Source organism: Heliconius melpomene, chromosome 13, assembly GCF_056956725.1.
Source record: "Heliconius melpomene rosina isolate 202511_hmr_F chromosome 13, ASM5695672v1, whole genome shotgun sequence".
NCBI lineage: Eukaryota > Metazoa > Arthropoda > Insecta > Lepidoptera > Nymphalidae > Heliconius > Heliconius melpomene.
The window spans coordinates 1,405,618-1,429,873 of NC_140401.1; the positions used below are offsets into that span (position 1 = coordinate 1,405,618).

Below are 24,256 nucleotides of genomic sequence, written 5' to 3' on the forward strand. Positions count from 1 at the left end.
CTTAATTTTATCTAACAAATAGTTAGCTTAAATTACATCGGAAAGTTAGTATTTTATATTAAATTATTAACTAGCAAAAAATATTTTCACGTATCATACTCATTCATACTCTGCAGATATACTTTTTTTTATTTCACTAGTAGTTAATGTTTAATCTGTTTGTATCATGTTATAAATTATAATAGAATAGCAACACTTTATCTGTCTTTTGTAAAAAGAATCGAGGATAGGGAAGATTTTGTGACATGGCTGGAAATAATGCTGAAGAAGTTGAGGTAGGTAGAAGATTATTTTAAGATTCATATTTTCGATATACCTTCATATTAACTTAAACTTTAACGTGTATACGCTAAAAAGCTACAGTTTGCTGATGTGGCTGCGGTAACTTTCACTACAACACTGGTTTCTGTTTATAAAACCCTTAATAAATTATCGGTTTTCGGATTTTAAGCTGCGTATCTAGCGCTATAGACATTTAAACTAAATTATAAACACGAATAGTTTATATTTTGAGAGGGAGTATAGGTTAGAATTTCATTAAATATGACTTGTGTATTCAAGGGTTCAGCAGGCGTTGAGAGCAAAGCCAACACTAACACAGAAATTCCCCCAGAATTCTTGATAAAACATCCACTTCAGAACAATTGGAGTCTCTGGTTCTATGATAATGATAGAACAAAATCATGGGAGGAGAATCAAATTGAACTAACATCGTTTGACACAGTTGAAGATTTCTGGAGGTATGTGTATCATATTAAATAATCATAAATAAGTCAAATTGATAAAAAAGTTATATTCTTGGGTATTGAAATATAAATAAAAACGTCAAAATAAAAATAAATAAATGGAAAAAGAGCAGAATACACTACCAATGTCCATGGTGTGTTTGATTTAATAATAATAAAAAAGAACATTGTGAGTATTAATCTTCTTTTACCATATAATTATTATTTCCATATGTATACACTGATTTTCTTTTTAAGAAATGTAATAAAGTAAAATATATAAACATATTTTATAAATTATATATGTGCATGAAACAGTTCTATTTTTACTGTCTGCCATATTTTTTTGTTTAAAACTTAAAGAAAAATACATTTTTATTTTACACCAACTACTTCATTTCAATTTTTTTTCATAAATTTCATAAATTATAATTATATACAAAATAGCACAGCAGCATTAGTTGAGCAATATCTCCTAGGCAATCTTGGGGTAGAAGAAAGAATGCATTAAATGTAGTGTACTGAGTATAACAATAAGTAAATATAAACATATAGGCAAATATATACATGTATATAAACATAACCATAATACATATGTAATAACATTTTATAGGAATAAATATATTGTTTTGGATAACTTTGTTAAGCATATTCTGTGAACTTTTCTACTATCCTATTTACAAGTCATGAACTTAATACTTAATTTAATATGTTAAAGCAGTAGCTTGGCTTCTCATTTTATTATGTAATTTTACTTGGCAAATTTTACAAACAAAGCTTTTTACTTGACATAATTTAAATTAAAATTATAGACAATTTAAAATTTATTATAAATATATAGGTTTATTGGTAATTCAACCAAATCACATCTAGTTAAACTTGATCTTATAATGTTCTAGGCAATTATTCAAATATCGTAAGATTTTTTAATTACTTTTTTTAGGCCAGTTTTCAGGTTAAACATTTAATTAAAAATAAATTCATGGACAAACTTGTCCAATACTGAATTTATTTTTAACTATTCTAAATAGTTATTTATAATTATTTTGGCTTCATACTGTATTGTGCATATAGCAGGGCAGGCAAAGGGAACCTGGGAACCTGGTGTTAAGACTCCAATCGGTTTATGACACTTCTATTTCCTAATTTCCACTAATATCTGGCAGAACTAATGCCTCACTTTGCCTCATTACCAGAGCAAAGAAGTGAAAATATAAAACTTCATTTCCTTGAGTACGACACAAGCATGTACCTGTAAAAGTGACGGTTCAATGGATTTGCATTCTCACTTGGGGAAATGATTTATTTAATATGTCCATTTCCTTGCTCTGTTACCGAGGCACAGCAAGGTGTTGAGTATCGCTACTCAATATGTAATGTCTCTAAAATTCGGTGGTGGAAAATGGGGCATGGAAGTGTCAATGGAGAATGGAGTGTCTTAACTCTAGCTTCCCTAGTTCCTTTTCCTTACTCTTGCTTGTTGTGTGATACAGTGTGAAGCTAAAAAAACATTTAATATTGCTTTCTATCATACAATTAAATTTAAAACTTGCACCATATACACACCATACCTTTATGATTATCATTTTCAGACTCTACCATCATATTAAACTACCCTCTGAGCTTCGTCAAGGCCATGACTATGCAGTATTTAAACAAGGCATACGCCCCATGTGGGAGGACGACGCCAACAAAATGGGGGGGCGCTGGTTAATAAGTCTCGAGAAGAAACAAAGAAATTCGGACTTGGATCGCTTCTGGCTTGATGTTGTAAGCTTAAGTTGAATATTTAGTATTTTTGAAGCTTTAGGTTTTATTCCTGCATAGCAAAGTAGACAGAAGAAATCTAGTGTAGATGTTTATATTTAATTATTAATGTATTTCATTATATTATAAGCTGATTGATAATTTCTTATCAAGGTTTTGTTAATGAAAGTAAAACCTTTGTTTTCAGATTATACTGATTTGCCTTTGCTGCATTTTTTGGATTTTGCATTTTTTTTAGCATAACAGCTTTATCTTACACATAGCAGGATAGATAGAAAGTACATAGTAAACACAAATTCTTTAAAGACAGTCCAGTTTTGGCGACATGGTGAGTTGAGGAATGGAACTCAACGCCGTGCTTTGTCTACCAGAACAGGGAAATGAACAAAATGAAATCAAATATGGTAGATACGTGAGGACACTCACAATTTATTCATCAGATTCACACATAGGCTACATGTAACATAAACATTTTATATAATTTGACCACTTTAGAACCTGGGGTAAAGACACTCAGTTTCATAATTTGTTAAATTTTTAGGCAGCATAAAAAGGTGATGCCGATTAGTTTCGGAAGCCATCGCCACGTGTTTCTTACCTTAAACATAATATTATTTGTATTAATTTAATATAATATATATTATATTCAAACAGGTGCTTCTTCTGATTGGTGAAAACTTCGAGCACTCTGAGGAAATATGCGGCGCAGTCGTAAATATTAGAGCAAAAATTGATAAAATCGGTAAGCAATGATCAATTTTAAATTTATTATAATTGGTATGTAATGTTTCGTTTTTAATCAAGTATTGATAGGTTGAAAATAAAAAATATACGTATTTTTTAACCAGCAAAATAGCTACAACATGGTCTTTAAATATTTGTAGTTTCATAACTAAGAGGCCATTTTAGTGCAGTGGGGCAGCATCTTACTGTCCATGAGTAGTAGTGCCTGGATACTAGAGCGAAGAAATGGGAAAATATAAATAAAAATTTCATTTCCTTGAGTGGGGATCAAACCCAGAACAAGTTGCTTCCACAGTGACACTTTGTGCCCCTGTGCCACAACTGGACTTATATTATTTTGTAAATGTTGTTTCATATAACTAATGTTTTAAATTATGTTTCAGCTATATGGACAGCTGATACATCGAAGCAACAAGCTAATTTGGAAATAGGCAGAAAATTAAAAGAGCAACTCGGCATCCATGGGAAAATTGGTTTCCAACTCCATAGAGACACTATGGTCAAGCACAGTTCTGCCACTAAGAATCTGTACACCGTCTAGATCATACTTATTAATTATTTGTAAACTAAACACATAATAATATGACATTATATTAAACTATTACATTATAAAATTACATTTCTATATGGTCCAAAATAAATAAAAAATATTAAATCTTTTTAAAATATATTAATTTCATTAAATATAATTTCTGAAGTTAATTTTTTTATTAGTGCTAAGAAAGGCGAACATTTCTTTAATTTTATTGCCCGCGGACTATAATGATGCTAAGATTATAATATAAAAACTGACGGTCATATTTATTATAGTGTTATAGAATATAAAAGTTTTATTTAACAGAAGTGGTATTTACGTTGATGTTTCATTATTATAATAATGAGTTATGTTACTCATTAAAATAATTCAATGTAAATTGATAATGGAAGTCTGATGTTGGTACTAAAGCTGTGCTTTGTATGTTTGAGGTCACATAGAATTAGGATTTTTATAAATAATCTACATATATTTGTTCCTGGCAACTTTGTTCTTTAATTTTTATCTATATGTTACCGGAGCACTCCATAGAAACAACAACTTGCACCATCTGATTATTTAACTTTGCAACATTTTCTTTTAAATTGATGTTTGTGTCTATTGATTAAAAAATATTTTGGTATTTCGTATAAAATGTACTAAAATAAATCGTTGTTTTAGTTTACCCCCATTATAAATAAACCTTCAGTTGAATAATATTTATTGACAAAGTTCTATTCGATATTTTGCAACGAATAATATAATAAAAAATTAAAATACAGTACAGTTAGTTTTAATAAAATTAAAAAAAAAAGAATAAAATTAGATTACAAATACGAAGAAGTTTAATTTGTCACTACAAAAATTTTGCATCTAGATTCATACATCTTTGCTTCACATTTTGTTTTGTATAGAATTATAGTCTTTAAATACAAAAAGAAAACATTCGCCCTGTGTTCTCGATAAGTGATCAGTAATCTATAGATTACGGCACAACATCCCAAAAGTGTGACTAACGCGACAGTTGTGGGTTCGATCCCCACTCAAGGAAATGAAATATTTATGTACGTTTATATTTCCATTTCATCGCCCTGGTGTCGAGGCAAAGCGCGGCGTTGAATTCTACCACTCAACACGTAATGTCTCTATCACGAATTCGGCAGAAAGTGTGGAACGAAGTGTCTTAACACTAGGTTCCCTTTGTCTACCCTGCTGTGTGTGGGGTACAGCGTGAAGCTGATTTAATCTATAGATAATGAGTTCAGAAAAAGTAAAGAAAAGTGAAGTGATTTAAATTTTTATTTGCAAAAAATAAATTATATTTTAATATTAAAACAAATAAATCTATTTATATTACATTATAATTACTGCAATAAAAATAAATTTTAAACTTGACATATAGCAACATTGGCAATGTAAACGGGGCTTTGCTTATTTGCCACCGTTGAAGATAACAATTCATACATATACAGTTGTTGACGGTGATTACAACAATAGACTGCTTAGTGCCTACAATATGTCTGCTGGAGAGCAGGATAACCAAGTAAGAAAATATTTAATTATTAATAAAGCAAAAATATAATTTAAAAATATTGAGTTATTTTGAACGTAATTAATTTTAGTTTGTTTTATTATATTCTTTGTATATTTTTTAAAATAAGTTTCAGAAATATCTTAAAAAAAATTATGAATTTCTTTGCTTGGACATTTAAAAAAATTGAGATATTTAAATCTCATTTTTTTAATTTAAAAATGATATTTCGCCCCGATTGCATCACAGTGTTAAAATATATAGGAACCATAATTTGAAATAGCACACTATCATATGTAATTATTGAAAAAAAAAATGGTTTAAAATATTTATATTTGATATAAAATAGCACAATTATTCAATAAGTACCCCAACAATAGAAAATCGTGGCACAATGTGTTATCTTCGCATCGTTACGGCGAACAATATCGTTCCTTTATCACGTACCTACTCCACATTAGGTACGTACTTTGTGGTCAGTGCATCGACGTTAATGGCTATGATTCACCGAATGCCATTTTGTTTGAATGATCTCAATTGAGTTGGTAATAATTTGCTTGCTTGTTGTTTATTTACCTAAATCTAATATAAGTTGAGCCCAGCCAGTCGTAAACAAGAAAGGTTGTGGGTTCGATTCCCAATCGAGAAAAGTTCCCGTTCCTGTTCTCTATCTAATTACTCGGTAGATAGTTTGACTAATGCATCAGTACTGCTTTTGCAAAATTGTATTTTTAAATGTTTTCTGAAATAACAGATAAAATATGGACAGAAGTACATGTTTTGGATGTAATAGTAATAAATAATGGTATAATTTTCTTCTTAACAGGTAGAGATGAACGACAAAGACGATTCTAAAGTAATAGAAGAAATCAAACATCCTCTAGAACATACCTGGAATTTCTGGATGTTTACGAACAAGGAGCGCACGTGGGAAGATAATCTTGTGGAGTTGACGACATTTTGCACTGTTGAAGATTACTGGTGGTAAGCGGTATTTATTGTGATATGTCTAGGTAAACTTACAATGGATGTTATTTATACCTATATTATATAACTAGCGGACCCGGACGCGGCTACGCCTGCTTGAAATATAAGAATACTAGTGATTATTCATATAATGTATGTTTGCAAATCACTTAAGATAATGTGAAAATTAATTAAACCCCTTATGCAACCCGCATTTTCGTAGTTTCAATAAGGATTTTCCAATTGTTTTACACAGCAAGGATTTTTTAGTAGGTACCGTAATTTTATATCTGTGATACTAATCTTTTCAAGTACTTATTAAAATATATTTAAATGACTATTTTTAGATAGTTAAATGACATTAAATAATACATTCAACTCGAATTATCCAATACGTGCAAACGCATCTAAATCTTCGTTGCTATAAAGGCAGGCGGGTTTTTTTTTTCGAGCTTGTGGTTAATGCTGAAGAGGGTATTCTGTCCCTGATGAAAAGCAAGCACTACGTGGCTGTCTGTGACGAAAATTAAATAGAATGCATCGGCCGGGAATTGAACCCGGGCTGCCCGCGTGGCAGGCGAGCATTCTACCACTGAACCACCGATGCGTGTAAGGCAGGCGGGCGCGGCGGACTCGCTTGTATAAGCATAACGTCGCGAGGCGCGTTTCGCAGCAAGGATTTTTTGATATTGTAACAACTTCTAAAGTACTTATTAAAATGAAAAACAGAAAAGACAGTTTTGATCTACATTAAATGGCCAACTAATATACTTATTTATATGCTGAGAGTAAGGGATAAGTGAAACTTGACTCGATACAGTTGATGTGTGAACGGCGTGATGTGCAATAATTAAATGCGTTTTTCTCTAAAACTATTCGCAATTTCGAAATATTTTAAAAAGCAAATTTTATCTTCGTTTAACGTAGAAATTTAATAAAGTATTTTAAAGGATAAGGATTAATACCATTATGGAGAAATATCCCTCACAATAAAAATATATTGAAATTACTATTTTTAGACAGAAATATGATCACTACACGTTATTCTTAAAAGATACGAATATGCCATCGCGGACTTTTTTGTAGAACTTATTAAGAGGAACAATACTCCAGTACATTTTTTTCATGTAGTATTTACCATTAAAGCAGCGCATGCGCCAAAGTGTCTCAGCGGGTAGGACTTTATACACATTTATCGTATTTATGTTAATTTACATAAGAATGTACAAATAATAAACTATATATAAACCTTCCCTGAGAAATACTCGACCTAATGGTGAAAACCGCATAAAAATCCGTTGGGTGGTTTAGAAGAAGAAGAGTTAGAAAGTTCAGACAGACACAAAAAGCGACTTTGTTTTATAAGATATATATAGGATAATTTCTATAGAAATATAATTTCAATCTAGGTGAAATGCTAAAAGTGACTATTATATTTATTTTCATAAGGATGAATATCAAAATGACGTGGTAACGAACGCGGTCGCGTAGCGACGACGGTTGTTATTAACATGGCAGAATAAATTGCATGTCAAATTAGAAAGTATTTTAATTTATTAGTATATATGTGTAATATTATATTGTATAGCCTATAGCACTTCTGAAGAATGCAGCTTTCATACAAAACAAAAACAAAGTAAATCGATCCAGTAGATCCAGAGATCTTAGCGTTCAAACAAACCAACAAACAAACAAACAAACAAAAAAACTCTTCCGCTTTATTATATTATAGTATAGATATCTTACTTCTACTAAGTGTTTTCTGAATTCTAAATAAGACAATAATATAAAACCTACATGAATATTCTGTATCAATATAAAATTAAATTGTAAACACTTTTTACGGGCCCACACACACACTTTTCGGATTTTTGCCAAGACTTATTAACTGCACTGTAAGTTTTTACCTTTTGCGAAAATTCCTTACTGTAGGTCCAAGAGAAGTCCCAATACAGTGGCGTAGCTAGGGGGGTTCGAGGGGCATCAAAAGGAAAGGGGCATCAAAGTCGACGATAATTTTTTTTAAAGGTAGCCAATGTCACATTTTAGTGTCTGACGCTTGATCTACGTGAGAGTAGAAGACACTTTGAATCTGGTATTTTTAGACCATTTTAAAGGGCATCAAGTCCTAAGCCGCACCAGGCAGCAAATACCCTAGCTACGCCACTGTCCCAATAGGTTTTGATTACCCAGGGAATTTCATGTTCGTACCTTTTGATTGCGTTGACTTAAAAGCTTGATTTTTTCAAAACGACCATAGATCTGCTACCTCCACGCGACCTCGAGATAAATGGTCTTGACAGACTTTCAAACGGACATCAAAGTGATCCTATAATTGTTCCGTTTTTTCCTGTTGAGTTACGGGACCCTAAAATACAAAATTATATCTGTAGCTCATTTTATACAAAATTAATGCATAAATAATAAATTTAAATTTAAGGCTTTTAGGAATTAACAATAGTTTTAAAATCTTTCCCCAAAAAAGCAGTATCTCACCGTGACCCGCACCGCAAGGTGGACAGAGGGTACTACGTCATAAAAGTTTAGACACTCCTACTCCATACCTTACTTTTCGTATTATGTGACGGAAATCGCAAGAACAACGCTGTGCTTTGGGCAAATATTTATTTGCGTAAAAAAAAATCTGCTTCACGCTGTATCCCGCACACAGCAGGATAGGCAGAGGGAACCTAGTGTTAAGACACTCCATTCCCCACTTTCTGCCGAATTCTGGAGGCATTGCGTGTTGAGTGGCAACACTCAACACCGCTCTTTGCTTCGACACCAGCGAAGAAATGGAAATATAAACGTAAATAAATATTTCGCTTCCTCGAGTGGGGATCGAACCCACAAGCGTCGCGTTACCCACCCTTTTGCCGCTGCGCCACGTCGGCCTCAAGTTAAGTAAGTTAGTTTATTAATAAGTTAGGCTTATTATTAAAGCAAAGGGTCTCGGGCGTCCGAGAAAATATTAATATAATTTAAACGTTTTTCAACTTTACGCTATATCCTCCACACAAATGCGTATGCAAAGGGAACCTAGTTCTAAGACACTCCGTTCCCCACTTTCCGTCGTATTCTGGAGGCATTGCGTGTTGCGAAGCGGAAATCAACGCCGCGCTTTCCTTTTTTATAATTCTGTATAAATATTTGATTTCCTCAAGTAGGGATCGAACCCACAATCAATCGCGTTAACAGTCACACTTTGTTTTACATTTCTTTCAGCTTATACCACCACATGAAAGTACCATCAGAGCTTAGTATAGGACAGGACTACGCGATATTTAAAAATAATATACGCCCAATGTGGGAAGACGCAGCGAATATAAATGGTGGAAGATGGCTGATCAGTATTGATAAGAAGCGAAACGTTAACATTGACAGCATTTGGTTATTTGTAGTAAGTTAATGTTAAGCTTATTTAGCAGGAAAGGCAAGGAGTATTCAAAGTCTGTTCCTGTGTTCCGCTTATTTTCAAAGACAATGGCGCGTGCCTCTTCTCTTCAGCATGGGCGTAGGAATAGAGGAGAGCAGACACAAGGTGGACCTGGTGGCAGGACCCCATCTTCCCCTGGAAAATATCTCTAGAGACGCCCATGCTCATCAGACTGGGGAAATGAAAATAATGTTTAATATTAGCAAGTATAAGTGGGGACCGGTCTTAAAACCATCGCATGGGCAAAGACCCTGCCCCAATGAACCACGATGGTGTTATAGTTACAACAAATAAAAAGTCTATTGACGTAAATCTATTACTTACTTTAATTCCACATAAAACTGAACGACTATGGTAGTCCAATCTTATTAATATAATATAATAATATAATAATTATTAACTTATAGATACATATTCCTAAATATATGCTTAAATGTATGATCACCAATGATGTAAAACCAATTGAAATATGTGTAATTATGGACATGTTTGATTAAATTTCTTTGGTAGGTAATTATATAAAGTGCTATAAGTATGTAAATTCTAATTGAAGCATTTATTCGCTATGTTCTCAGATTCTTCTTTTAATCGGTGAAAATTTTCAACATTCAGACATTATTAGCGGAGCAGTTGTAAACGTTCGAGTGAAAAGTAAAATAGGTATGTAACATATTGAGTTAAATAACTTTTGATAAATTTCAAACAAAAATTCTTGGAGTATCCGCTTACCTTGCTTGACAAAGATACTTAAATCGTTTGAAACAGAAAATCATTCAGAGACTGTGAGAATGACTATTACATAATCGCCCATCAACCGTCATCTATCGACAAATCATCAAACAAAGATTTAAAAGAAAAATTGTATGATGATGATTTCAAGAGTATCAAGCACCCTGCTTGTTCACCCACTACGCCACTACAGAAGCTGCGTTGCTTTCTTTCAGGTGTGTGGGTATCTGACTTACGCAATAGGGCAGCCATTATGCAAATTGGACAGACATTGAAGGATCAACTTGGTATTCAGGGTAGAATAAACTTTCATAAGCACAACAGCACAGATAATTTATATACTATATAAGTATTAAGTAGTTCCTACAGTTTTGCTTATACTATATTATTATTGAATATTTTTGGTGTTTACAAAGTCAAAAGATCAATGTTGCGTAGTCCATTGTCATAATTGTCATTGTATCTATATTTTTGTAAAACTACTATAGAATTGACATAAGCAGTAATTACTGTCTCTCTTTGTTTTTCCAGGTATATTTTTATTGATTGAAATGCACAAATTAATATTTGCTATTAAAGTTTTGTATTTGCTTTAGTAATAAGGTACATGGATACTAAATAGTATATAATGTATGCTAGAAATATATGTCTATAACAACACTATAATGTGATATTTTTGATATAAAATATTTAATCAATAAGATTTTACAATAAAATAATATAATATTTAATTCATTATTTAAGTTTAATTTAACTGTTAATCAATGACCTTATGTTTTTATATTATTATGTACTTATTATTTAATATAGTAACATTGCTCAAAATTTGAATTATGATACAAATAGAATATTTCCAAAGTGTCTTTATTTTTTAACTTCACGTTGTATTCCGTCCATTGCAGGGTACCTGAGAACCTAGTGTTAAGATGCAATGTCTCTTATATTAAGAGTATTTAGCAATGAGTTCTCTCTTCCTACCCTGCTATATACGGGATACAGTGTAAAATGAAGGGAATGCGGCAGCTATTGGGTAACACGGTGTCAAAATTAATATAGAATTGTATACATACTTGTTTTTTTTTAAATAATAAATTTATATACTAATAAAATATTTTTATTTCATGAGTCTATAAAAAAAAAAATCAACATGGTATTAAGAATAAAAATTTTATTTAAACATTTTTAATTTGATAAGACGAGAACTACTGTAACGAGTCTATAAAATTGTGCAAGTTCGTGAGTTTGTTTGGTTTCGTATTTCCGTTTCCACTCTTTCCTCTATCTTGTGCACAGTTTCTTCTGCGTTATCAATGCCTTTGTGTACGTTTTCTGTAAACAATTTTTACAAGTATTTATATTATATTTTTTATCAATTTTATTTATATATATGCTTAAAAGAATACGAACTGCTATATTCTTTTAAGTTTAAATATTTATAGTCACGTTATTTATAATGAAGCTTTAATGATACCTATGTATACTATACAAACACGAATATATTTATCTTAGTTAATATGTGGATTACTTATATCTCGAGTATGAACTCTTAAGTTTCAAGGTTCATTTAAGTTTAAAAGATTAATAGTACAGATACAGACTAAATTAAAAATTAAATCAGCTTCACGCTGTATCCCGCACACAGCAGGGCAGGCAGAGGGAACCTAGTGTTAAGACAATCCGTTCCCCACTTTCTGCCGAATTCTGGAGGCATTGCTTGTTAAGTGGCAGAACTCACATCCGCGCTTGGCCTCGACACCAGAGCGAAGAAATGGAAATATAAACGTGAATAAATATTTCACTTCCTCGAGTTGGGGTCGGACCCACACCCGTCGCGTTACAGTCACACTCTTGTGCCGTCGCGTTACAGTAACAAACAAGTATAGACTAATAAACAATTTAGATTCATAGTTTTTTTATTTAGTACGTAAAGAACGTAATGAATTATTATAGGCGTGTTGTATATTATATATCCTTATTGTAATACGACATTTTAAATATTTACCTACAACTTTTTCCTCAATGACTTTTCCTTTACCCATACAAGAGTTTTCTTTGTCTTTAATTGATTGGAATATACGCGCAAAGCGACCTTTTTCCTCTATTTTATTCACAACAACTTCATGATCTTCACAATTAACAGGTTCATCGTGTGAATCGATGTTATCTTCACTTCTAACAATAGGCATAACTGCTTGAGTTTTAGTTTTGCCCATTAATGGGCTGGATTTATCAGAACCACAAGGTATCGTTTCGTTTTCAGATTGCCCAGTTTCACTTTTTTGGCCGTCGTCACTATGCTTACTCAAATTTGGACTCATTTGTGATATATCTGGTATATTTAACAAGTCTTGTACGATCGGTGATTTAGGTGGCGGAGAGTTTGCAATCTCTAATGCTTTGTCCGGTACGTCTAAGATCTTAGTATCGCCAATGTGAAAGCTGGGTGATTTCCCATCGGCTGATTTCTTAAATACTTCTTCCACGACCTCCACCTGTGTGTGAACTGTTTTTTCCGCGCTTGCTGATATGTCTTCCATTTTATTTTCCCCTTTTTCGAGTACAGAGTCTACTTTTTTCATAGTATTATCGATGGCCTTATCAATATTAAGTTTTATTCCTTCTTCGTCGTCAATGTTTGGTATACCATGTGTACTTATGTTATCAGGTTCCAAGTCATTTATTTGTATTATATGAGATCCGCTGACATTTGCTTCCAGTGAGTCGATTGATGCTGTTTCCCCATTAACATTTGCAACTATATTATCAGTATCACTTTTTATATTGGAATTAGCAACATCTTCGAGATTAATTTCGTCTGGTTTAGTCATAGTTGGGATTTTTTGTAAGGGAGGTAGTTCCGTTAGACTTATAGGTCTATTTTCTTCGCTTATAACGCTAAAATCGTTATTTGTGAAATCGGAATTAGAGCCTTTAACGGCGGTGAGTAAAGTATGGCAGCCGCCGCATGCTACATTGTCTACAATGAATCCATTCATGGCGGTGACCCTCTTTGGCGAGTATTGATCGTGGACAGCCTCGTTTGAATTATTGGCGTCATCGGCCTCCTCCAAACAGAGCTTGTTGTGACGCGCTTCGCCACATGTGTACAGTAAGCCGTTATCTGTAATATTTGCAATGTGATTTGCACAATTTAACTATAATTAATTATGCTTTTATATATTAGAAATTATATATTTTGTAAAATATTTCTAATTTTTTTTTAGAATAAATAATAAATATAAATAAATTTAATCTAAATCATTGACTTTTTAAAATCATTATATATAGTCATTCGAGTTTTGTTTCGCTGAAGAAATGAATATATAAAGAAATTAGTCCTAGTTTCCTAGTGTTCATGAATGGAATAGTGTTTACCGTAATGTTATACTATAAAATGCAGCAAAAACGTAAACATGTATAACAAATATACCAATATAGATTTTTTTATTTTAAAATTAATAAACAAAACAGTTTCATGCTGTATGCATCTCACAGCAGGGTAGGCAGAGGGAACTTAGTGTTAAGACACTCCCCATTTCCGGCGACTTCTGTAGGCACTACGTGTGGCGGAACTCAACGCCACGTTTTACCCCAACACCAGAGCAGAGAAATGGAAATATAAATTTAAATAAATATATCGTTTCCTCGAGTGGGCACAAAATAAATATCTTTGTCTAAATAAAAAAATATTTACATTTTGTACAGTTAAGAGAATAACTATATAAATAACTCCTAACCTGATTGTTTGAGACAGTGACTTCCCTGTTTTATATATACATAAAGTCATATGATATTGTAAATATTATTCTAGTACACCAAAAAAAAAACGTCAACATATATTTTGCAATACGGACCTGTTACAAACGCAGTATGCATCGCACCACATGCAACTAGTTTCAGCTGGTATCCATCAAATAGCTTCTCCATATCAATTTCTGAAGGTTCCGTAACGGTTTCCATTTCCTTCGACATACCCAACTGTCCTTTTTCATTCGATCCAAAAGCTAAGATCTTCGATTCGTCCATAGATAAGAGGAAAGTGTGATTAGCGCCACAACACGCGCTTTTTATTTGTGTGTCCAGAGGTATCACTACAGGTACGTATACCGTGGTAGGGCTCTCTGGTATTCCGAGTTTTCCATTTTCGTTGTCGCCGGTTACAAAAACTGCACCTTTGTCTAAATTTAAAAAAAAATGTCGAAGTGGTCGTTATAAATGTGCATAAGATATTACAATATACAAAAATAGACCGCAATAAGATGAGTTTGCTGGAAGAAACTCAATATGCAAATATTTTTAAAAATTTAGTTTTTTATTAGGTATGACTTAGTAATAATAGTGTTTTTATATAAGATGTTATTTCGTAATACCTGTAATAAAAACAGTATGATAATATCCACATTCCACAAAAGCGATTTTTTCCATAAAAGACAATTCTGTAAATTTGACGCAAGACCGTGTATCTTCGCCAAGGCCCAGCTGACCTTCAGAGTTGGACCCGCAAACGAATACGCGTCCATCATCTGTGGATTAAGAAGTATTTTTTCTTTTATTTCTATTCACGCTGAATCCCGCATATAACAGGGTAGGCAGATGAAGCTTAGTGTTAAGACATTCTTCGCACCACCCAATATTCAAGAAGTATGTTGAGTGGTATGCCTGATGCAATGCATCAGCGCCACACTTTGTCTTGTCAACAGAGCGAGAAAAAATAAAAATATGAAATAATTAATTTCCCCGAATATGAATCGAACTCACAACCGTATCCTATCCACACCCCGTGTTATTGAGTCACGACGGCCTGGATTTTTTTTATAGCTATGTAGTGTTGTCATTGCCAGATACAATACTAATTTGTAGTGGATTCGTATACTTTTAAAATAAATCACCAGTAAGTAAAGCGGTGTGATTGCTGCCGGCAGACACTTGCTTAATCGGCTGATCGATTTCTAGATCAACGGTTTGAGGTACACTGAGGTGCTCCATATCCCCAGTACCCAATTGTCCTTCATCATTACATCCCACCGAGTAAATTGTATTACTGTCTGGAAATATAAAAATATTTTAATATAAAAGTACCTAATCATAATAATTTTCATATAGTAATTAGTTTATGAAGAAAACAATTCGACTATTATTGATTCATTCATTGATTCATTGATTCCTTAATTTTCTGGGCTAAACTGAAAGTGGCTTACTTAAGAGATATTAAAGATATAAAAGAAAATGAAATCCTAATTCCTGTTTAATATTAGCTTTTGAATTGTATTAAATTTTTCACATAATAACTAATATTCTTTATAGTTATAGTAGAAAAAGCTTTTATAAAAAGGCTTATGCGATTTCTAAAAAAAAGTCTGTACATTTAATATTTCAATTAAATATTTTCGATTCGTTATTCGATTCATTTAATTATTTGGAATTCGATTTCGATATTGGATTAGTAATATGCAATCATTACAGTTATTTTACAAAGAATGTTATAAATCCTTATCCAAATCAATAGCATTACATTTAAGGCTGTTTCTGAACGAGTAAATTAAATTATTCATTGATATCAACACATATGACTGTCAGTCAATTCTGTTTATTAAATGAATAATCATGTAGTTCAAGCGGGCGAAGCCGCTGGCAGGCCGCTAGTAGAAAATAAGATGTGTATACAAACCGGTAACAAAAATGGTATGCGCTCGTCCACAAGCAACAAACATAGCTCGATGGGGTTTCAGCCATTTCACGCAGCTGGGGCGGGTCATCTCATCTTTATGACCGAGCCCCAGCTGTCCCCAAGCGTTAGCGCCGAATACGAATACGCGCCCATTTTCTGTAGAATGAATATATTTATGTGTATAGGCGCTGTATTAATATTAAGTATTATGAAAAATGCAGGCTGAAATAGATAGATTTTTTTATTAAATAATATTATGTAAGTCAGACACGAGGCCGTCGTGGCAATGTGCAAATGTAAATGCGACGGTTGTGGGTTTGATTATCACTCAGGGGAATAAATTATTTAATGTTTTCATTTCCTTGGTCTGGTAACAGGGCAAAGACGGGCATTGAGTTTCCTCACTCAAATGGAAATTTTGACGGAATATAGGGAGCGGAATGTCTTAACACAAGGCTCCCTCTGCCTATCTTGCTACATGCGGGATACAGCGTGAAGCTGAAAAATTCACTATTTTCTATTCTTCAGCTAAAAAACGTTTCGCTTCCCATGAAGTACTTGTAAGTGAATAAATTATAGAAATGAACATTTTATCACTCGAGCACACAATATTTATGAGGCCGTCATAATTTACGATGACAAGGGCAGTAGCTATTCCGACTAAGCTCGAGGGTCTATTTCAAGTACATAATTATATGTAAAAAATATTTTTATTTTTGTATAGCGCATAGTTTTCAATGTTTATTTTATGAAATATAGTAAAACATATAGGTATATTTATCAGTAATATCTCACTTTTGCATATACATAAATCACATTTTAATGATCTCGACTCTATGGCCCTATTTATACATAAATGGCTCTCAAGTCTGATATCGACTTTGAGATGCTGTTTTCATTCATAGATATGAATGATGATTTATTTATTTTATTTATTTATTATACAGAAAACAACAGCATATTATTAACTACTAATTATAAAAAAAAACTTGTACAAAAAAATAAAGCCAATTACAGTTTTCTACTTATAAGAAATTATCTAAGTACAGAGCTACACATCATTTAAATATTATGTTATTAGAAAAAAAAGATACATATATAATAAAAAGATACATAATCTTTAAAAAAAATATAAAAATAAAAATAAGATAAAATGCCCCATGGGTGTCTGTGTATTAGTGTGCGTGTGATGATGAAGATAAATTATTCGAGCTTATCATATATAGTGACAATATTCTATTATTTAATTGATTATTTATTCATCTAGTACACCGTGGTGCAGTGGGACGGCGTCTGACTGTAAGGGCGGCGGTTGTGGATTCGATTCTTAAACGGAGAACATATTTCACTAGGTTCTCTCTGCCTAACATGCTGTTTGCTGACTAAAGCCAAAAGCGTAAAACAAGACTATAAGTTTTTTATTAAAAAAAAATGTTACTTACGGCAAATGACAGCACTGTGTTCGTCCCCACACGATATCGCGACTATGGGGTCATTTTTGATAAAGAAGTGGCTCGGCTCGTTGTCGGCGAAGTGGGACTTGCCGAAGGTGAACACCGCACCCGTATCTGAAATATAAAATGAGTCTTCTCCATATGTTCCAAAATTATATTTTATTCATTTAATTATAAATGTATAATACATTAATGAACGCCGTAATTGGCTTTTAATTCATATTAATACATGGAATTTATAAATAATTTATTAAGTAACAGTTATAGTTTATGATTTATCCGTAGGCATAAACACAAGACCTAAGATGTAAGCAAAATAAGTTAAAATAGATATTGAAAGGAATAGAGGCCAGTAGTGGCGCAGAGGCACAAAGTGTGACAATAAACGCGACTGGTTGTGGGTCCGATCCCCACTTGAAGAAATGAAATATTCATTTAAACTTATATTTCCATTTCTTCGCTCTGGTGTCGAGGTGGAGGAGCGCGGCGTTGAGTTCCGCCACTCGACACACAATATCACCAGAATTCGGTGGGAAGTGGGCAGCGGAGTGTCTTAATATTAGGTTCCCTCTGCCTACCCTGATGTGTGCGGGGTACAGCGTGAAGCTGGTTTGAGTTTTGTTTGGTTCTACTTATTGTTCAAGAATGATGAAATTGGCGCAATGATCCTTCTCATTTCAGGATCAATAACCGTAATAGAGCATTCAATACAGGGAGTAGGTATCGACTAGGTCGCCTTGAACCTAGCGCTCACATTTGTGTATTTGTCTACCGTAGCGTATACTTACATATATTAGATTTGTATATATTGACCCATTCATTCATTCGTAGAATTCGAAATTATTAGATTTGTATACATATATAAAGTCTGGTTTGATTTTGTCAAACATTTTTTTTAAAATAACAAGTTAGATAAAAAGGAAGGTCACATAAAAAGCAAGAGGACCCTCCGGAAGGGCAGGTATGCAGAGGTCGATGACAGTGGAAGCGGAAGAGGTATGCAGAGACCGTAGCGTTTGGCGCTCCGTTCTCTCCGACTACCACACTACAGGTACATCGTGAAGCTAGAAGAGGTAATAATAAGTTACATGCTCCTTTTCGAACGTCAAATAATGTACCACCACTAACGTCATTGCCTAAGACCTGAGAAGAACCGGCACAAGAAATTTAGTTGGACTATCTTTTTTAATATTACATTTACTCATTTGCAAAATTCGATATTATGAAGTGCCACGAAGTTGAATATTAACTGAAATCTGAAATAGGAATCCATTACCTAAAGCTTTACGAAGCATCGTCTATAAATATATTTTTTTGCTTACTTCTTATTTTTGACATTATAATTGTAATGTAAATGTTGATATCCATTATGATTAGAGCACGCCATACATCAACGCCCTCTGAAAGTGCGTTTTATTTCAGCGCTGACTTTTTAACCTTTTCATATGACGTCAAACACTATTATTTGTAATAAAATTAACATAAATAAACCCTATGGAAATGGTTTCTACGAAGGAAATAAATTACGGTTACGTGATTTTTTATGGAAAAAAATGGTAGTAATTTATTTCTTAAATATTTTATTGTTCTGTCCGCAGTCAGCTTCTGCCACGCAAAGGTTTCCTGTCTACTCCGTCAAGTGTGAGAGATTCAAGGAAATGTGAATGGATAACATTCTACGATTACGTTCAGCTTATAAGTTAGTGAGTTGTTGTTTTTATAAAGGTGTTTCAAAAATAAAATATACGCAATACTTGTCTATAAAATATTAAATATGTTTTTAGCTTCACGCTGTAACCCGTACGTAGAATAAGTAGAACCTGGGAATCTAGTGTTAAGACACTCCTTTTCCATTAACACACTTCCGTTTCCCACTTTTTGCCAAATTCTAGGGGCATTGCGTGTTGACTGGCATATACAGAAGGCTAAGACTATAATCTAGAATTAAACCTATCAGGCTAGCCATTCTCTATCCTTGACCTTGCCTGACTGAAGCCCGAGATTGTATCGTAGTCGAAATTTAGCTTTCTTTTGTTCAGCTGAATTAACGCTCGTGAAGGCGATTAGTTATGAGTTATGACGTACCGACGACTTTCCAGTGCCTACATTAAATGTCGTAAGTAGCTAGTTTATATGAAACTAGCCATATAAATAAGATCCTCAGAAAAACATAATTCAAATCATCAATCATCAATTGAGGCTAGTCGTGGCGCAGGGGCACAAAGTGTGACTGTAAACGCGAGGTACTCGTAAGTTCGATTTCTACTCGAGGAAATGAAACATTTATTATTTTAATTTTTTCGTTTTGGTGTCGATACAAAGCTCGGCGTAGAGTTCCGCCATTTAACACGCAGTATCTCCAAAATTCGACGGAAAATGGGGAACGGAGTATTAGGTTCCCTCTGCCTACCTTGCTGGTTGTGGGATACAGCGTGAAGTTGATTTGATCTGAATTAATTTGGCTTACTAAAGCAAAATAATTCATGTCGTAATTCTAGTTTGTTGATTTACTGGAGTCTCGAGAGTTAGCTACAATTACAAAGTGTAAATTTAATATTAACAACACTATCCATTATGGGTCTGGACGTATCAAATTTTTGGTATGCGACTTTGTTAGCTGTTCCATGTAAAAGAACCTATATTTTATTCGTATTTATGAAACAAATGCTTAAATTTTTAATTTCTCAAAAAATATGTCTATGATTTAATTACTGTTGAAAAAATCAAAACTCCACCGTCAAGAGAAAGCTTTAGTGCACGACATAAGTAGGTCACAGGTACTTCGCCGACTGATAGAACGACATTGTGGTGGTTTCAAAAGTAGCGGATAATTAATATATAAATTAGATGCAAAACGCGGCGTACATACGCGAATATCACCACGCAAAAAAGATTCCTTCAGAATTCGGCGGGAAGTGGAGAACGGAAGTGTCTTAATGGAAACGAAGTATCTTAATACTAGGCTGCCTCTGCTTAGCCTGCTAGGTGCGGGATACAGCGGGAAACTATAAAAAAATCGTTAAAGCGTTGGGCACCGCCACTCGAGTACGTCTTTGCTTGCATATAAAATAAAGTTCTGAGTGATCGTTCACTAAGTTTATGCGGCTTGCATGCTAATTCTTATACGGCAAATATAAATAATACTATTATATTAAGTACAAGTATATAGTGGGCGTTTAGAGCAAAATAATAGAATTCCGAAACGCTTATAATATTACCGTTGCATGTTTCACGCTTATTGCCATATAACAACTATAGCTTAAAATGAATAGAGCATGAAACCATTGTTTCGCAGTGGAATAACATCTCATTTTAAACATTGTAAGTTCGAGACAATTCAAAACTACGAGAACGTAGTGTATTAACGTTCCCTCTGCCTACCCTACTATATGCGGAAGTATATAAAATTGTTTTTGAGATTTTTCTATTCGTTATGTTTAGACAATGTGTAGCTATTAATGAGTGAATGAATAAAATGAAGTTTATGAAATTGTTTTATTTTATGCTCGCTATAAATTTAACCGATCGACAGTAAAAATGTTATGATAAACATAGAGATGTGAGTAACGTTGCAAGCCTTCGAAGAACAAAAAAGGTCCAAGTTTCGAAGACAAAAATATTGTGGGGTTATAATAAAAATTTACGTACCAGAAGCAATAACGACATCGATGATGGCCGATGGAGGTCATAAGTGTTATATCTCTAGTGCCTTTTAACTAAAGTAAATTATATGAAAATGGCTTAGAGATGTTAAAGATTTATAAAAATAATATTAGGGCTAATATGAGGTACCTACAGTAGCAGAATATCTGAGATAGTTGATTGAAGGCGTTTATATTCAATGTCGATATAATCAATACATACTTATATGACAGCTGTTAAATTTAATGGTTGCATAATTAAATGGGAAGTTCATATAAGATAAAAGATTAGCCTATGACGGACATTGTAAGTGATACTTATTTCAATAAAGGCAATAGAGTGGTATGGAACAATAAGGTTCTCCTTATTGTCTAATCTAAAGGTTCTTCTTTTAGAACACTTAGTAAAACTTAAATATAACTGCTGTTAAAAAATACCACTACCCTGTTATGTGCACTTTATGTGTGATCTCGATTTTATGGCTAATTGTGTAAATGTAAGAAAAAAACGCGAAAGCGAAAGAAACGCCATCTTTAATTAAATCATTTAAAACGAGCATAAAAAGTACGTATTATTTACTTAACACACAAATAAGTATTATCAAAATGTATATATATATACGTGTTACGTTTGTAAAATTATCCAATATAAACCATTTTTGATACAATATATGTTGTTAGAAGAAACTAAATCATTTTGTTTACAAAACATGACCCATTTTCACTGTGCAAGTAAAATCGATAGTAATTAGGTATACTATACACTACACGTCGGAGAACAAAAATAACGTTCGAAATAGTTTTGATTAGCTTTTAAGTTATATAAAATATATCGCCACCTAAATGTAAACCACAATAGAAACTTTAAATTAGATAATTAGATTCATAATTAACTTTATTGATGTTTTACATACAAATTAACTTTTATGCTTGGCTTGGTTAAATACAGATTGTAAAAAAATATTTAAACTTTCTAGTACCAATCTTGTACCTATTTATTATAAAGAAGAAAAATTAAAACTGTAATAAAAGTTTTAAATTTTGAAAATGGAACGTACCTGGTATATCGTCAGTCATGGCGGCTGCTTTAGCCCATGTCAACAGATCGACCGGCGGCCGCGGCGCGACTGACCACTGGCCACGTGCCGCCCACCACCATTAAGGATATAAGGGCTACTAGAAAAGGCTACCCTGAAACAGAAAATCTAAACAAATATATTTTATTAGTATTTGAAATATATAAGCACCAAAACGTGGGGAGCAGAGTGTATTTAAAGTTTAAACTAAATTTACTTAACTAATTTACTTTACTTCCGCTTATAAATAAATTACGATAAAAACAATATAACTGAGCTTAATATCCTGGCAACCGTTTCTTTAAAAATCAAAATAGTCTATTAATTTAATGTATCAAAAAAGTTTAGTTTTTCCGGTAATACAGAAGGAGATTTGTAGATACTATTCACTTTACTTTTATTGATTATGATTAAAACATAGGTATATAGGTATGTAAGCACAGTACTTACTGTTTTATTGAAGCTCTTATATTTCTTTCAATAAAACAATTTAAGTGGTGATAAAATTTTTAGTGGTGATGTTAATACCATTGGACTATTGCTTTTATTGTATTTTGTTTTAAGAAGCCTAGTATTAAGGCACTCCCTTCCCTATTTTAAATATTAAATTTATATTTCCCCCGAGTGGGAATCGAACCCACTACAGACGTATTTAGAGTCGCACGCTTATGCCTTTGCGCCATAGCGATGTCTAGATAAAATATTGAATGAAATTGACCTAACATGATTTTGCTAATGTAAGAAGAAGAAGAATGGTAAGAAGTTAAAGCATTTTTCCGTCTTACGCCAAACTAATGCAGCTTGTACTTGTATACGACGTAGCGTGCTCATAGAAATTGTATGTAAACTAGTCGTGAGCACCCTCCGCCCGCGCCGGCAGCAAATAACTGGAATTACCAGAAGCTACATTGTCTATATTTTTGATGACACATTTTTAACTACGAAAGCTTTCGACTAACTACGGGTTTGTAATCTAGTAACATTGTAGTATGCATACATATATAAATATGTTTTTTTTTAGTTTCAAGGTGTATCACGCACATAACAGAAAAGAAAGAACCTGGGAACCTAGTATTAAGATGGCACTAGTCTACTGTGTTCACTATGTGAACACTATGTTCTCTATATATAATTATGATGATCTTTTTTTCCTAAATATCTAGATTTTAGTAATAATGATTAATATAAATAAGATTATTTGTTTTCTAAAAATGTTTGAATATAAAAACCTGTCTAGTTACAGTAAACTGTAAACCTTTCAGTATCGAAAGAAATAGTAAACGTTAAAAAATACAAAAAAAACTTTTGAGGCCAGCTTGAGAGTTCGATTTCCACTTGAGAGAAATTAAATATTTAATAATTTCAATTGTTCGCTCTGGTGTTCAGACAAAGCCCTTCGATGGGTGCTGCCATTCAACAGACTATGCCTTCAGAATTCGGCAGAAAATGGGGAGCCGCGGTCTCTTACCAGGCCGCCCACCCTGCTGCAAGCGGAATACAGCTTAAAGCTGAAATGAAAACTTTTATTGACCACTGAATTTATATTTATTTCTTAAAGTACTTTCCCTACTATAAGATAGTGAAAACGAAAGCTATAATCAAGTTCATTGCCGTCATAAGTTCTATAACAAGAATTATAATATACGTAAATTGGAGTCAATGTCTTAGCGATTGTAAAAGAAACCCCATAAATATTGAAGCGGGGTTGCGTGTAACGTGTAAAGTGTCAGTGAACTAGAACTTCTATTAGCGAAATATATTTGTATTATAGGCGATAGGTAAATAATATATTTTTCGCTCTTTTCAATTTCATGGTAATATAACAAGATGCTCCTAGTTCAGGCGTAGCGTAGTGTAGAAATGATATGATATTATGATTTTTATAGATTGAAATTAGAATTAGAATTAGATTTATTAAAGTTAAGATTTTTTAATTAACAAAAAATAAATTGAATATATTTATAGTTAATTAGAAGTGTTTAACTCTGTGGTAGCCCATAAAGTC

General features: G+C 32.9%; 3 protein-coding genes across 6 annotated transcripts; 2 read left to right on the forward strand and 1 right to left on the reverse strand.

Moving 5' to 3' along the window:
• The first annotated feature begins 125 nt into the window (after positions 1–125).
• LOC146532406 (eukaryotic translation initiation factor 4E1-like) lies at positions 126–4,419 on the forward strand. The gene is made up of 5 exons (XM_085195768.1): positions 126–275; positions 562–740; positions 2,318–2,495; positions 3,147–3,234; positions 3,620–4,419. The coding sequence occupies exons 1-5, from the start codon at positions 246–248 to the stop codon at positions 3,775–3,777; spliced, it is 633 nt and encodes a 210-aa protein (XP_085051894.1). The 5' UTR covers positions 126–245; the 3' UTR covers positions 3,778–4,419.
• Positions 4,420–5,139: 720 nt separating this feature from the next.
• Positions 5,140–11,521, forward strand: LOC146532407 (eukaryotic translation initiation factor 4E1-like). Of its 4 annotated transcripts, none has more exons than XM_085195774.1 (5): positions 5,140–5,293; positions 6,108–6,265; positions 9,473–9,647; positions 10,259–10,343; positions 10,944–11,521. In XM_085195774.1, exons 1-5 carry the CDS (start codon positions 5,267–5,269, stop codon positions 11,006–11,008), a joined length of 510 nt encoding a protein of 169 aa, XP_085051900.1. In that variant the 5' UTR covers positions 5,140–5,266; the 3' UTR covers positions 11,009–11,521. The 4 variants fall into 4 exon arrangements, with proteins under 4 accessions (XP_085051900.1, XP_085051901.1, XP_085051898.1 ...); XM_085195775.1 differs by having other exon boundaries at positions 11,315–11,521; XM_085195772.1 differs by having other exon boundaries at positions 5,141–5,293; positions 10,628–11,521.
• Positions 11,016–22,358, reverse strand: LOC146532408 (X-linked retinitis pigmentosa GTPase regulator-like). Its single transcript, XM_085195766.1, has 8 exons — positions 22,234–22,358; positions 17,523–17,648; positions 16,081–16,236; positions 15,302–15,457; positions 14,783–14,935; positions 14,267–14,590; positions 12,415–13,533; positions 11,016–11,741 (listed from the first exon to the last, which is right to left on the reverse strand). Exons 1-8 carry the CDS (start codon positions 22,250–22,252, stop codon positions 11,629–11,631), a joined length of 2,166 nt encoding a protein of 721 aa, XP_085051892.1. The 5' UTR covers positions 22,253–22,358; the 3' UTR covers positions 11,016–11,628.
• Between the last annotated feature and the right edge of the window lie 1,898 nt (positions 22,359–24,256).

Excerpts from the sequence above, each read along its gene's own strand:
- LOC146532407 (XM_085195772.1), top strand. The coding sequence starts at position 5,267 with ATGTCTGCTGGAGAGCAGGATAACCAA. Across the intron at positions 6,266-9,472 it reads ACTGTTGAAGATTACTGGTG|CTTATACCACCACATGAAAG; the intron begins GTAAGCGGTATT and ends CATTTCTTTCAG. Across the intron at positions 10,344-10,627 it reads TCGAGTGAAAAGTAAAATAG|GTGTGTGGGTATCTGACTTA; the intron begins GTATGTAACATA and ends GCTTTCTTTCAG.
- LOC146532408 (XM_085195766.1), bottom strand. Across the intron at positions 15,458-16,080 it reads GCATACCATTTTTGTTACCG|ACAGTAATACAATTTACTCG; the intron begins GTTTGTATACAC and ends TTATATTTCCAG. Across the intron at positions 13,534-14,266 it reads GCATACTGCGTTTGTAACAG|ATAACGGCTTACTGTACACA; the intron begins GTCCGTATTGCA and ends CAAATATTACAG.
- LOC146532406 (XM_085195768.1), top strand. The coding sequence starts at position 246 with ATGGCTGGAAATAATGCTGAAGAAGTTGAG. Across the intron at positions 276-561 it reads ATAATGCTGAAGAAGTTGAG|GGTTCAGCAGGCGTTGAGAG; the intron begins GTAGGTAGAAGA and ends TGTGTATTCAAG. Across the intron at positions 3,235-3,619 it reads AGCAAAAATTGATAAAATCG|CTATATGGACAGCTGATACA; the intron begins GTAAGCAATGAT and ends ATTATGTTTCAG.